Genomic DNA, 14,958 nt, shown 5'->3' on the forward strand with positions numbered 1-14,958 from the left:
TATTCTATTAAAGTGGATAATAGCCATGGATTTTTCAGATAATGATATAGTTCCTTAATCTGCATAAAGTATATCTCAAATACTACATTTCTGGTACTTGTTCACCAAATATTTCAAAAGTGACATTTTAACTGTCAATTTTTATACTTTTATTACCATATGGAGTACATAACACTTTTTTTCTTCAGAATTTGTCAAATAAAGAGAGTTTTTGTTGTTTTATTATTGTTTTTATTAGAATATCCAGAATATCCAGAATTTTTTTCCCAAGCTGCTTTCAAAAATAGTGATGAATTGAATTTCAGCTTTTAAGATATTGAGACAACAATTGTCTTTCACATTTTACACTGAAATTTTTCCTGTTTGAGACTCTTTTTTTCTTCTCCCTCTATACAGTCTTCAGTTCTTGGTTCTGGATTTGGAGAGCTTGGGTCCTCAAAGATGGCAAACCCCACCAGTTCCCAGATCTTGGACCAATTGAAATCTTCAAGTTTGGGTCAGTTCAGCACTCAGAGTTCTCAACAAAACAGCACTAGCCCTCCTACAACTACTTCAACCTGGGATCTTAAACCCTCAGTTCCCCAGTCCTCTATAATGAATCAGTTTGGTAAGTGCATGGATTTTCTCTTACAGTCAGCTCAAGCCTTGTTATACTTTCACTGGGGAGACAACATAATGCGTGTCACTGATTGGATATATGTTGTAAAAATAACATTACATAGCAAATCAAACTGCAGAATTTTTTTCAGATTTTAAAAATAATTGGTATCTGCAAAGTTTTTTGTTTATGTTTGTATTTTTTGACAGGGAGAGCAAGGTCTTATTATAGTTACAGTGTTCATAAAATGTATGGAAATGCATATTCTATATATCAAGGAATAAGAATTCATTTAAATTCCCCTGCACAGGAAGGATTATATTATAGTTTAAAAGTTCTAGGCAAATATAATTTATTTATAGAAGGAATGATCACAGAATATAATATACTAGTCACTAAGAAATGAACAATAGTAGTTAACAGTATCAGTTCTTACAAGATCCATTGGTATCTCAAACTAGATAAGCTATTAATAATTTTGCAAAGTAATATAATCTCTAGACTATGGCTACTTTTAAAATTGTTCTTTAGACCATTTTGGGTTGTTGATTGGGTTGATGTTTTGGGTTGTACAGTAGAGGAAACATGGAAGAAACAGAACAGTTTGAAGGACTTAGTACTATTTTAACCTCTTTTCTTTTTGTCCTGCTTTTAAATTTAGCTCCTGAAAATGATCTGAGATTTTTCTTCAGAATTGACAAATTTAAACTAGTTTCTCCCCAAATGTCCAGGTGTTCTTAATACTTTCTTTTAATTAAAACCATGTTCTTTCATATCCAGGTAGCATTTAAATTGTACCCTGTGTTAAAAGTCCTATGTAATTATCTAAAGGGTAATTTCATACACTATCATAATAGGGAGTGCCATCAAAATATCAAAATAGTCTTAAAATAATTTTATTGAAGATTGTGAAGGGGGATTTATATATCTAAAATCGGTAGGACCAGTACCATTCATTTAACCTAAATTTTGTTGCTTCTTAACATTTTCATTTATGTAGCTATATTTTGAGGTATTCTTCACACAGGTCTTCAAATAGTCTTTTGAAGTGATCAAGTATTATTTGATATGGACCTTTTCTCTACCATTTATGAAAGAATTTAAAAAGTGCATACTTAAGTCATTTATATCAAATTAGGTAGACAGATATAAAAATATAAATTAACTGCTTTGTTTTCTGAATTAGACATTGGGATGGAATAATTATTTTCTATTTCTCAGTGATATGATATGATAGTGGCAGAAAGATTAGCACAAACAAATGAGCGTCTTTTGGGTAACTGTATGCTGATTATATACTAGATTTCTTTTTTTTTCTGTATATCTGGTAGACTTCAAATCTCAGCCTGAGCCATCCCCAGTTCTAAGCCAGTTGAGCCAGCGACAGCAGCACCAGACCCAGCCACCCATCCCTGTTCCTCCTCCTGGGATGGAGAACTTTTCCTCCCAGGTAAAACTCCGAGAAAACTCCAGAGACAATAACACAGCTGTGAACAAAATGCTGCAGCTTCCCAGCATGTCTGCAGAAAACCAAGCAGTGTCTGCCCACCAAACTCAGCCAAAACAGATCAAACCCCCAAAACGGAGAGTACCACCATCTTCCAAGGTGAGTGATCAGAGTTTACCAGAGGTAAACTTTACAATGAAAGGAATGTGAAAACTGAACATTTCTCCTTTATAAATTATTGATTGTTTAAATTTTTTTGTATATGTATCTTATTGTCAATAATGTTAAAATTGTTTTTGATTGACTGGAGTAATAATAAAGCAGAAAGGTAAAAATGGAAAATGGCAGCTAATAATTATTGGAGACTTTTTATATAATTAAGGAACTCGCTTAGCATCTGTTCGGTTACCCTTGCCTATATGTTGAGGTGGATTTATTTATATTATTCATAGGAAATAGGTCTTTTCTGAGAACTTCAGTACAAAATTATGTGCTACTAAAGGAAGAGTAGTTATCTTTGTGCTAATGTGGTTAACAATTCCCATTCTGCACATTTTTCCCCCTTTCCCCAATCCCATTTTCTCCTTAATACCTTGAACTTCCCCATTAGCATCCAATGATATTTATGGACTTTCACTAGAGAGGAAAGCTCTTGAACTAAAAAAGATGCTAAACTCTGAATGTGAAAACATATTTTTCTCTTATAGGTCCCTGCATCTGCAGTGGAAATGCCAGGATCAACAGATGTTACAGGGTTAAATGTTCAGTTTGGAGCTCTGGAATTTGGATCGGAACCTTCTCTCCCTGACTTTGGATCAACATTGAGCAATGAAAATAGTAATCAGGCCCAAATCAGCTTGTATCCAAAACCTGTAAGGTATACAATTGCTCTTTTTTATGCTTTAGGCTACTGAAGTTTCTCTAAGGTACAAACACAGTCGAGTCAAAATGGCTCATGGATAGGAGATAGTTTTGTGAATTGGGAGTTGAAGGAGTTGCCTCTTCTGACAGTGGGACTTTGAGAGTAAGCAGGCTTGTTTGGCTGCTATATGAAAGAAAATAGATTCTTGGGAGGGAAGAAGAATGAAATTTAAGTTTCATTGTGCTCAATAGTATTTCCTACCTCCCAAAAATTTAGCTAGCCTTTTGTTTTTTTTAGGAATTTGTTTTAATTTTTTTTTTTTTTACAATCACAAAATTCCTCTGATTAAAATATATACATAAAAATTCAAGTCAAAGTGAAGAAGGAATGCTTGCTTTTTTTTTTCAAGATACGCTTGCTTTGGAATGGAAACATGAACATTTTAGCCAAGTCTGCTTACTGGATTCATGCATCCTATTTCAAGAGAACATGAAGAAATATGTGTTTTGTGGCAACAGTCATGTAGAAGGTAGAAATGATGCATCTTTCAGAAGGAATTCCATATAAGGATGGTGGAGAGTTAGGGTCCACAAAAAGAAATAATTTAACTTTTCATCAGCTCATCTGAGATAAGATAGAGATTTTTGCTATGAGAATAGAAGAAGAGAAATAAGTTGGTATGGTAGCAGGGCAGTAATAGATAAGGGGACACATATTTGTGTGTATTTATTTGTACTCTGTCTTTGGAAGACATTTGCTATAGAAATTTTATCAAAATGATGGGGGCTAAAGATGCTCTGTTTTTCATTCTCACAACATGCCCTGTGTATTTAGAACCCTCTCCTATGAGTTTATCTTGGAGAAATTCACTTTCTGGTTATTAATTATGCAAAAATCGGAACCAAACATCTAAGCCATTTGTTATGCCTTTGGTTTCTAAATGAAGGTAAAGCCATGTGGTACTTCTAAAGTGAAGAAAGAGAGTTTACCAAAAAGGAATTGCATTTTAAGGAAATACAGGTTAAAAGTTTTTTGTTTGTTTTTTTAAAACCAGTCCTAGAAACAGCTACACCCAAAGAAAGAACACTGGGAAACGAATATGAACTATTTGCATTTTTTGATTTTCTTCCCGAGTTATTTTTACCTTCTGAATACAATTCTCCCTGTGCAACAAGAGAACTGTTCGGTTCTGCAAACATAACTGCAACATATCTAACATATATAGGACTGCTTGCCGTCTAGGGGAGGAGGGTGGAGGGAGGGAGGGGAAAAATCGAAACAGAAGCCTAGTGCAAGGGATAATGTTGTAAAAAAAAATTACCCTGGCACGGATTCTGTCAATATAAAGTTATTATTAAATAAAATAAAATTTATTTTGAAAGCAAAAAAAAAAAAAAAACTTTTGATTTTCATTGGTGTAAGGAACTCCTTGTATGGTAACTTCCCTCCATCAATCAGATCAGTATCTGCTCTGCACTTTTTACTGAGACTTTAAATGACAAGTTGGGGTTGTCCAACCAAAATGAAGAGGAGTTGGGGCTTTTACCTTTGTCTTCCTGATTTTGATCCTTGCTTTCTATCAACCATGGCACATTTCCTCTATAATTTTTACACTCCCCCACTAAAAACTGAACAGATGTGTGGTGAAGATCCAAGAGAAATTGGAGGAAATAAAAGAAAACTTGCGAGGCAGCACAAATGTTCATTCAAATAGTAGGTGATGATAGGTTACTAGAGAAGCAAATAGAGTTTCTGAAAGAGATAGGATCAGTTTATAGTGAAGAAAAGAATTTTTTCCTTGTCATATTTTAGCTTTTGTATCATGATACTAATAGAACACTTGGTATGATGTGAGACTGATGGGACCAATGTATTAGCACCCTGGTATAAGAACCAAATACAGAGGGTATAGCAAATTTTTATAGCTCCATCAGTTTAATCAGCAGTGTACTCTGGCCTTGGAAAAGTACTGCTGAATTGAACCTTTTTATTTTTTATATATTGTCATAGTTTTTTGTCATGTAAACTTTAGGATTTTATCCTCTTCAGAGTTTTATTCAGAAGCTTTTTGAAGATTTCAGTATTGAATCATAATTTTGAGTCCATCTCTTTTCTCTTGAAAATGAAAACATCTAAGTCTTCTAGTCTAACCACCTACCTCATAAAGGAATGCCTTCTATGTTATCCCTGACAGTTGATCATACAGTTACAACTTGATCAATTGGCAGTAACGGGGGAGCTCATGACCTTATCATGCAGGGCTGAGGGAGGGATATGGCTAATTTGTCAAGCCTCTTTTTAATTGGACTATTTTTAAAAAACAATTATATTTGGTATATGTTTAGTACTTTTTAAATTAACAACCTATCCTTTTCCCCAGATGACAGGGATCAAAGTTAGCTTATGCCCTTTTTTAACTGGGAAATTAGAACAGGATTGTTAAGAAACTTGCTCAAGGATGTGCAATGAAAGAAAAATTTAAAACCATCTAGATTCTATCCTAAGAGATTACTAAGTCATTGTAACTTCTCAATTAGATTAAAATCTAGTTGCTTTTTTCCCCACTCCTAAGAACCGAAAAATATTTTAGGTAAAATGACTTTGGAAGAGGACCATGATAATTTCTCTATATTTAAATGTAAAGTTATAGTTAAGCATAATATTTAATTGACTTTAAAATATGGCTAACCAGTAAAAGTAATAAGGTGGTGGTTTTTCATGAAGGCTGAAATGACATTTATTTACTGAGGTGATAAATAACTTTTACTTTTTCCAGTGATCCTTTGAATACCTCTTTGCCAATATCCAATACAGTACAGGAGTCGACCTATACAACCTCCGTCATCACCTCTTCCAGTTTGACCAACTCATCTCAGAGCACTAGTCCCGTAACAACATCTTCCTCCTACGACCAGAATTCTGTGCATAGCAGGATAGCATACCAAAGTTCTGTGGCTCCATCTGAAACAACTTCTATTGCTGTCACAGTGAGTATCTTCTTGGTTTTCTCAGCCTGTTGAATATCTCTATATATTTGTTCCTTAGTCATTTGAAACTCAATATTGAACTCATTTTCTAATCCCTAAATATGTCTCTTCTGTGAATTTCCTTATTTTTGGTGAAGGCTTCTGCTTATTTCCAGTCACCTCAGAATTATCCATGACTATTTTCTGTTTCCTCCTTTCATTCACCCCCTTTTCAGGTAACAAGTAACTCATTTCCATAACATTTCTTATATCCATCTCTTTTCCATTTACTCAACCATCACTCTTATTCAGGCCTCTCATCTGAACTACTGTAATAGCCTCCTAATTAGATTCTGTGTTTTTATTATCTCCCTTTATCTTCTCTAATCCATCTTCTAACTAACTGTCATTTAGGGGATAGGATGAGCAAAGGGAAGGTAACATGTAGTCCGATGGGAGTGGGGAGGCAGGAAAGAAGGGCAGGCTGTAGCTTATTCTAAATTTTATCTATTGGCATGCTGTATGTGTCAATAAAATGTAAGTTAATGGAGATGTTATTCATTTTTATCTTTATCTCTATGCCATACCCATGATAGATGTTTTAATAAATGTTTGTGGAATTGAATCATTTTTATAATTTTATGAGTGAATTTGGGCCTCTAACTATTTTCTCTAACATTAGTTATTTAAATATTCTCTTTCGTGTAAACTTTTGGAGTTATTGATAATCATTTTTCTTTACTTGCTGTTAGATTATATGCTTGGGTCTTTGTTGGTAGAAGCCCATTTGACACTGATGGGTGTAGTTTCTAGGGGAAATGTAACAGTAATCCTGAGGTCCCCTGATCTTAGAATGCTGTTGTTCTAAAAATCTGTCTTGTCAGTGATTGTAAAGTCTCCTGGCCTTAGGAATACTACAAATATTGCTGACTGTCAGATAGACAATCTGTTGGTCAATGATAACCAAGTTCCTGAGGGTAATAGTGAATAGACTACCCTTCAAACCTATTTATAAGCCATAAAATTAGCAAATAAGTAACATAAGCTCTGGTATCTCTAACTTTTCCTATAAATTAGTCTTGTTGTTCCTTTTTCTTTGCTAATTCCCTTTTGGAATTTAACCTGCTTCAATTGGTGTTCAATTCTGGTGTCTTTCCTCTTTCCCTTCCCCATGCCATGTGGTATCTTCCCTAACTCCACTATGCTTCCCAACCCCACTCTCCTTACAGCTAACTAATTTTATTAGGGTGCTAAGTCCATTTTAGGATTTAGCCTGCTAGCTAAGGGCATGCCCCAATCTCATTAGCTACTCCCTTTTTACTGGGTAATTGTGAGTTCCAGGGAGGTACTTGGTTTTTCATATGAGCTCTCACTCTATTTGATATTTACCACTCCTAGTGCTGATTGTATCCCTTCATTTTGTCTATAACCTCTTCCCTAAATTAATCTACTTTTTGCCAAAGAGAATGGCCATTGTGAATTCTTCATATGATTGAACCCCAACATGAATTCACTCACTTCCTGTATTCTTGTAGTCTGTAATTCTACCTTGACTTCTCCTTTCCACGTGAGTGGAATCTCCTTTTCCTTACTATCAAATTTTTGTATATATAGTGACTAAGCTATTCTGAGTTATAGGAATGTTCAAATCTAACCATAAGATCTATGAAGATGCTATCTACCTCCATAGAAATACATGGAAATATGAATTGTATAGTTTCATATGTTTTGCACGTACACACAAATATGTGTGTGTGTGTGTGTGTGTGTGTGTGTGTGTGTGTGTGTGTGTGTGTAAGTGTAATATTGACTTTCTTTAGTTCAGGCTTAGGAAAGGGAAGGAGGTAAAAAGGTTGGAACCCAAATGTAACCAAAAAAATTTCTTTTACAATTGCTATATATTGTACATACATGATGATAATTACTAATTAACCATTCACTGCTTTGAATTTTGTATTTCCTCTCATATCCTATTTAAGCTGATCTTCTCAAAGTCCTTAATTGACAAATCCAATGACATTTTCTCTGTCCTTTTGTTTCTTGATATTTCTACAGCTTTGGGCTCTCTTCAGCCTCCCATTTTTAATACTCTTTAACCCTTTGGTTTTTGTAACACTGTTCTGTCACAGTTATTCTGTTTACCTCATGAACTGCTTTTCTCCTTAGTAGTGTCTTAATTTTTATTCCTAATCTTTATTTGTGGATATCCTTCAGGATTCTATCCCCTTCCCTCTTGTTGTTTATCTTTATATTTTTCCCTATGGTAATCTCACTTATAACCATGGCTTCCATTGTCAGTTCTTTGCCTCGGGTCAGTCTCTTAAGTTTTGGTTTTAGTCTTTTCCTTAAAAAGGAGTCCTGCTGGCATTTCAAACTCATGTATGCCCGAAATTGAATTTATCACACCTTCTCCAAACCTGCTTTTCTTTCCTTATTTCTTCTGGAAAATAGTCCTTTCTTCCTCTATTTTTTTGTTGCAGAGAATGAAGCAAACATGAGACTTAGAATAAGGAATATTGAAAAAATACAGTTGAATTAAGGATTAGATTATTATATCAAAGTAAAATTAAGGATTCTCTTCCTTAAATATGGGAAGGGAAGGAAACTAGAAATATTATATAGTAGAAATCTCATCCTGACAAGATTATAATTTAGTTTTAAAAGGGTTAAATTGTTTCCTGTAGTTCTATTCTTTGTCCTTTCAGTTTTTGAAAAATATTTCTATTATGACATTTCCTTTGTAAGATTCTAAGTGAGTATGTTAGGTTACTTATTAGTTTGGTTTCTTACCCTAAGAATTAGTTCCATTTACTCTGAATAAATAAACTTGTGTGGGGAAGGTAAGGGTAAAGTATTTTTCTCTCCTTATGATAATATAGCTATTTGGCTTGTGTCTTTATTGTTGTTTTCAATTTTATGGTTCTTTGAAGACTAATTCACTTTTTTTTTATTGAATTATTATTTTTTTAAATTTTATTTTATTTAATAATAACTTTGTATCGACAGAATCCATGCCAGGGTAATCTTTTACAACATTATCCCTTACACTCGCTTATGTTTCGTTTTTTCCCCTCCCTCCCTCCACCCCCCCCCCCCCCAAAAGATGGCAAGCAGTCCTATACATGTTAAATATGTTGCAGTATATCCTAGATATAATACATATTTGCAGAACCAAACAGTTCTCCTATTGCACAGGGAGAATTGGATTCAGAAGGTAAAAATAACTCGGGAAGAAAATCAAAAATGCAAATAGTTCACATTCGTTTCCCAGTGTTCCTTCTTTGGGTGTAGCTGTTTCTGTCCATCATTTATCCATTGAAACTCAGTTAGGTCTCTTTGTCATAGAAATCCACTTCCATCAGAATACATCCTCATACAATATCGTTGTCGAAGTGTATAATGATCTCCTGGTTCTGCTCATCTCACTTAGCATCAGTCCATGTAGGTCTCTCCAAGCCTCTCTGTATTCATCCTGTTGGTCATTTCTTACAGAACAATAATATTCCATAACATTCATATACCACAATTCACCCAGCCATTCTCCAATTGATGGGCATCCATTCATTTTCCAGTTTCTAGCCAGTACAAACAGGGCTGCTACCAACATTTTGGCACATACAGGTCCCTTTCCTTTTTTTAGTATCTCTTTGGGGTATACGCCCAATAGAAACACTGCTGGATCAGTGGTATGCACAGTTTGATAACTTTTTGGGCATAATTCCAGATTGCTCTCCAGAATGGTTGGATTCGTTCACAACTCCACCAACAATGCATCAGTGTCCCCGTTTTCCCGCATCCCCTCCAACATTCATCAACTAATTCACTTTTTAACTGTAATTTGTGATGTCTGTCAATCACAATCATTACTTTAAGGATCTTACCTCTCAGCTTTATACTCATATCATAGCAGCTTTGAGTTTATTATATTGCTGATGGCCTTAGTCATTGGAACAATTGTGTATTTTGCCTTTAGAATTCTGATACAGAGGCTTTGAATTTATACTGCCTGCCTACATGTTAAATTTCTGTTCCTTGTAGTTAATAAGTTTTGTTTTTATCTGATAGCATTTTGTTTCCTGAGTCTTGCCCAGATCATACAAAAATTTTAAGAAGTTAATTGGATTAGCACCTTACAATATTTTTAATTATTTTTAAATAATACAGTGTTGATTTTTATATAATTTTTGAATTCTCATTCACATTCAAAGCAGCTCTGCCCCCAGGATCTTCTTTTAAATATATAGCTAAATTATTTATTAAATTAATTCTTGTTGATTTTTCTTATACTGCTCCTATAGTTTCAAAGCTAATTTTTACTTGTCTTCTTTTCCTTCTTATGCAGAATGGACATGGTGGTGTTCGAACTCAGCAAACTCTAGACAGTAAGTATACAGAATGCTTTTTCTGATTCCTAATTTCTTAGAACTGCTACACGATTGACTTAAAGGCTAATCATTTTGGATTTATAATATGGAGATCTTGTAATCCTAGAATATGCTCCCTATAGTATCTTTTCTGTGCTTCTTTCCTTTGTGAGAGTTAATCTAGAAAGAGATGAACTTTTTATATTAGTTGAAAGGTCAGCAAGATGTTTACCGATTTCTAAAAAGGTGAGGAAGATATTAGGAGCATAGTCATTTGGACTTGGCTATTAGTAATTATCTTCTTCTGGGGACTGGGGCCATTGCTTTCCACCCGAAAACAAGAAGGAGATGTAAAAATAAGAAGGTGCTGTCCTCCTTGACTGCTCTGACATGTGAGGATCTTCCAAGATATGTATCAAGTAACTTCTAGTTACTTTTGTTGATTCTTCTTGTGGTCATAAATGATAGTACCCTAAGGAATCTAGAAAATATTGCCAAATATTTTTAAAAGGCTTGGTGAAGAAGTTGAAAATCTTAAAGGATCTTGTAGAATTTGCATTGCTGTTGCCATTTGAAGACCACAAAGACTTTCAGAGAAGAAGGGGTAGAATTGTGAAGTCAACACCTGGAGAAAATGGTTATCTCAGAGACAAATTTGCATTTTTGGGATCAAGATTTCAAATATAGATATAGTGAACTCCTAGTTAAGGATGAAATATAGTAAGAACGTGAGAATTTGCGAATCTGATATTGCAAACCTAATCAAAATGACATTTAACTGGAAAGGAGGAAACAGAAAATGGTCTGGGTTGGATAAAACAAACTAGTATGAGCTTTTATGGGAAAAGAAACAAGAAAAATATTTTATGTTCAGAATCATCTAGAATTCAAAGATCTTTAAATGAATTTAGAAAGCCTCTAATGGAAAGACGCTGGTTTGAACCCATAGGAATAAAACCAGTGATTAGAGTATTGCTCTAGAAAGATAGCATTAGAATGAGAAATAGAAGTTTTTTTAAAAATAATTTTTTAAAGCTTTGTTTGTAAAGGGAAAAGAATATAGGGCACATCTTTTATGTTTATAGAAATATATGTTTGAGGAAATTCAGTAATGGGAGCAATGCAAACATGAATGGTAGAGAGAAATAGAAGTAGAGATAGATGCACTATTGTCATTGATATGCTACAACTGCTGCTGCTACTTTTACTACTAATATTTATTTGGCACAATTTGCAAAGTACTTTACTATTATTTTATCCTCCCAACTACCCTTAGAGATCAGTGTCAGATATTATTAACAGCTTTAAGCAAACAGTATACTTTGCCAGATGTCCTAATAACTGAAGCTCTCCATTACAAATCTTCAGTGTTAGGTTTGTGATTTATCTTCTTAATTCATCTGTTTTCTCTGTTTATATTATCTATAGAGACAGCAGCATAGTACAACAGATAATTGACTTAATTAGCTGCTAAGTTTCAGAAGCAGGATTTGAACTCTGATCTTCCTGATTGAAGCCTAGTGTTCGTTCTCTCTCTCTCTCTCTCTCTCTCTCTCTCTCTCTCTCTCTCTCTCTTTTCCTCTTCCACCCCCTCCCCCATCCTCACCCCCCCCACCTGGCTGAGGCAGTTGGAGTTAAGTGACTCGCCCATGGTCACACAACTAGGAAGTGATAAAGTGTCTGGCATCAAATTTGAACTGAGCATGTATCCATTTTGATTTTATTTTGGTATGGGGCATGAAATGTAGGTCTATGCCGGGTTTCTGACCTGTTTTCCAGTTTTCCCAGCAGTTTTTGTCAGGTAGTGAGTTCTTATTCTAGAGGCTGGAATTTGGAGATTTGTCAGGTTCTAGATTGCTATGAGTCTTGATTGCTTTGTCTTGTGCATCTAGTTTATTCTACTGATCCAGTACTCTACTTCTTGACCAGTGCCAAATGGTTTTGATTACCACTTTGTAATATGGTTCTAAGTTTTGTACTGCCAAGGAAATCTTAAAGGAGGGGAAAGAATCCACATATGAAAAAATGTCATAGCAGCTCTTTTTGTGGTAGCAAAGAATTGGAAAATGAATAAATGCCCATCATTTGGAGAATGGCAGAACAAGTTGTGGTATATGAAGATAATGGAATATTATTGTTTTACAAAAAATGAAGGACAGGCTAATTTTAGAAAAGCCTGGAAAGATTTATATGAACTGATGCCAAGTGAAATATGCAGATCCAGGAAGGCATTGTACAATAACAGCAAGAATATATGTTGATCAATTATGAAGGATTTGGTTTTTCTCAGTGGTTCAGTAATTCAAAGAAATCCAAATAGACTTTGGACAGAAACTGCCATCTGAATCCAGAAAAAGAACTAAGTAAACTGAATGTAAATCCAAAAAAAAAAAAAAAATTGAACTCAGCCCTGACTTCAGGGCTGGTGTTCTATCCACTGTTCCACCTAGCTGCCCTAGTCTAGAACTCTTATCTGTTGCACTATGCTGCTGTCTATATAGATAATATAAACAGAGAAAACGGATGAATTAAGAAGATAAATCACAAACCTAAGACTGAAGATTTGTAATGGAGAGCTTCAGTTATATTAGGACATCTGGCAAAGTATACTGTTTGCTTAAATCTGTTAATAATATCTTGTCTTGCTATAGCGCTAAAATATCTGCCACCTACCCTAGGTTTAAGGAAAACAGATTTCTCATTATGCAGAAAAATAATAGATAGGATCTGATAGCCTAAAATTCTACAGGGGAAGGTTGAAAAACAATTATAAATTAATATTTGAGACAAAAAAAGAAACAACTACAGGGAGAGTATTATAAAGGGGCCTATATAAATGAACAAGGGTCTTATTGACAGATTTTTAAATTATATTTAGAAGATGAAAAAGAAAGAACAAGCAATGGATGGAAACAAAAAAGTGCTAAAATTCATAGTGAGCCAAGGCTGATGAGAAAAATTAAAGAGAACCAAAAATGGATGAGGGTTTTTGTTTGGTTTTTTCCTGAGAGGGATTGTTTTTGGTTCTTTAAGCTATGTTAGAAGTAAGAACAATCAGAAAAGGAAATGAAACAGCTTCTCAGGGGTGGATAAAAGGATAGCAAGTAAGAGAAATTTGTTTGGAAAGGAAAGAAAAAACAATGGTTACTTGGAATCTCATAAAGGAGAAGAAGGAAATAAAAGAACATCTAGATATTGGTGTTATTTTATTTTTTAATTTCTTAATTATTTTTGCAATTCTTTTTTTTTATAACATTTTATTTTCAAAATATATGCAGAGATACTTTTCAACTTTTACCTATGCAAAATCTTGTGTTTTAAATTCTTCTTCCTCCCTTTAACTTTTCCTCTAGAGAACAAGTAATGTAATATCTTTTGACATTTATTTTTTTTTAAAACAATTGACATTGGGGCAGCTAAGTGAACACTTCCTTAGCTGTATGACCCTCGGCAAGTTACTTAACCCAAATTGCCTTGGCAAAAAAAAAAAAAATTGATGTTAAGTTCTTTTCCTCCAGTCTACATTCTGCCCATTGAGAATGTAAGTAATATCAGTTATTTATGTGAAATCATAACAAACACTACCATATTAGCCAAGTAGAAAGAAAAATAAAATGAAAAAATTATACTTCATTGTATATTCATCAGTTCTCTTGAGGTTGGATAGCATTTTTCACCATGAGTCTTTTTAGAATTGTCTTGTATCTTTGAATTTGTTCAGTGTAGCTAAGTCTTTTACAGTAGATCTTCCTTATAATATTGCTATTACTGTGAAAATATTCTCCAGGTTTTGCTCACTTTACTTTGTATCAGTTCAGGTAGATCTTTAGATAGATCTTCCCACATTTTTCTGAAACACTCCTCATAATAATGAGGACTTCTGTTAATGGAAAGGGAACAATATTTATGTGCACATCTTTTCAAAAATTCTGAAGTATTCATGGCTGTATGCTGTGATTCTTTTCAACTAAGAATAAGAATATTGTTCCATGAGCAAAAAAGTTTCAGAACTCCTGGACTATGTAACATAAAATGAAATGAATTGGTCAGATTCCCAGAAGTTGTTGTAAGGTTTTTCTAGTTTTCTCATATTACCTTTTCTGTAGTTTTTATTATTTCTTCATTGTTCATAAGCTAAGGTACTGTACTTATTGCCTTGTTGTTTGTATTTCAGCGTCACCTACTTTCCCTACAATTTTGGCAAAGCTTTCAGTTAAAGTTGCTTCCTCTGAGAGCAACTAACTTTTCTCCCTTATTTGTCATCAGGGAAATAAAATGAAAGCATTATTTATTTGTTCAAGCGGATTTTTTTTTTTTAATGCCCAGGTATAGTTAGTCAACTAAAATTGCCTGTACTTTCCTGCTTCTCATATGAGATATTATCTGGCATTTGTGCTATTTTATTCTTCCTCCTTTTAACCTCTGCTCTCCCTTTTTTCTCTTGTTTCCAAAGAAGTCAGAAAAATAACTGAATTTCTTCATATTACTTGATATATGGATTTGGCATCAGTATTTTTGAGTTTTTTATGAAGATACTCTGTGTGATTATAGAAAATTTATTTGAACTTCATCACCTGTTATAAAGTGGTACTGATCTTTTCAGGCTTATTGAAATTCCAGTGTGCTTTTCAAAGCCTTTTAATAAGTGTGAGAATGAGTTAAAATAACCATATTTTATTTATGTTTTTTTAAGGCATTTTGTAATCTCTCTTCCTTGCAAT

At 34.0% G+C, this 14,958-nt stretch overlaps 2 protein-coding genes across 13 annotated transcripts in view; one reads left to right on the plus strand and one right to left on the minus strand.

The window, feature by feature from the left end:
• LOC127561895 (tubulin polyglutamylase complex subunit 2-like) overlaps positions 1-14,958 on the minus strand; it is an 877,998-nt gene that overhangs the window by 443,869 nt on the left and 419,171 nt on the right. The gene's annotated exons all lie outside the window — the stretch shown is intronic.
• Positions 1-14,958, plus strand: part of UBAP2 (ubiquitin associated protein 2) — a 121,679-nt gene that overhangs the window by 87,525 nt on the left and 19,196 nt on the right. For all 10 annotated transcript variants that reach the window (XM_051997136.1, XM_051997157.1, XM_051997088.1 and 7 more), the window contains exons 12-16: positions 397-607; positions 1,930-2,204; positions 2,753-2,922; positions 5,684-5,894; positions 10,216-10,255. In XM_051997136.1, the coding sequence (XP_051853096.1) occupies positions 397-607; positions 1,930-2,204; positions 2,753-2,922; positions 5,684-5,894; positions 10,216-10,255 (907 nt within the window). The remainder of the gene's footprint in view (positions 1-396; positions 608-1,929; positions 2,205-2,752; positions 2,923-5,683; positions 5,895-10,215; positions 10,256-14,958) is intronic.

Source organism: Antechinus flavipes, chromosome 1 (assembly GCF_016432865.1).
Source record: "Antechinus flavipes isolate AdamAnt ecotype Samford, QLD, Australia chromosome 1, AdamAnt_v2, whole genome shotgun sequence".
NCBI lineage: Eukaryota > Metazoa > Chordata > Mammalia > Dasyuromorphia > Dasyuridae > Antechinus > Antechinus flavipes.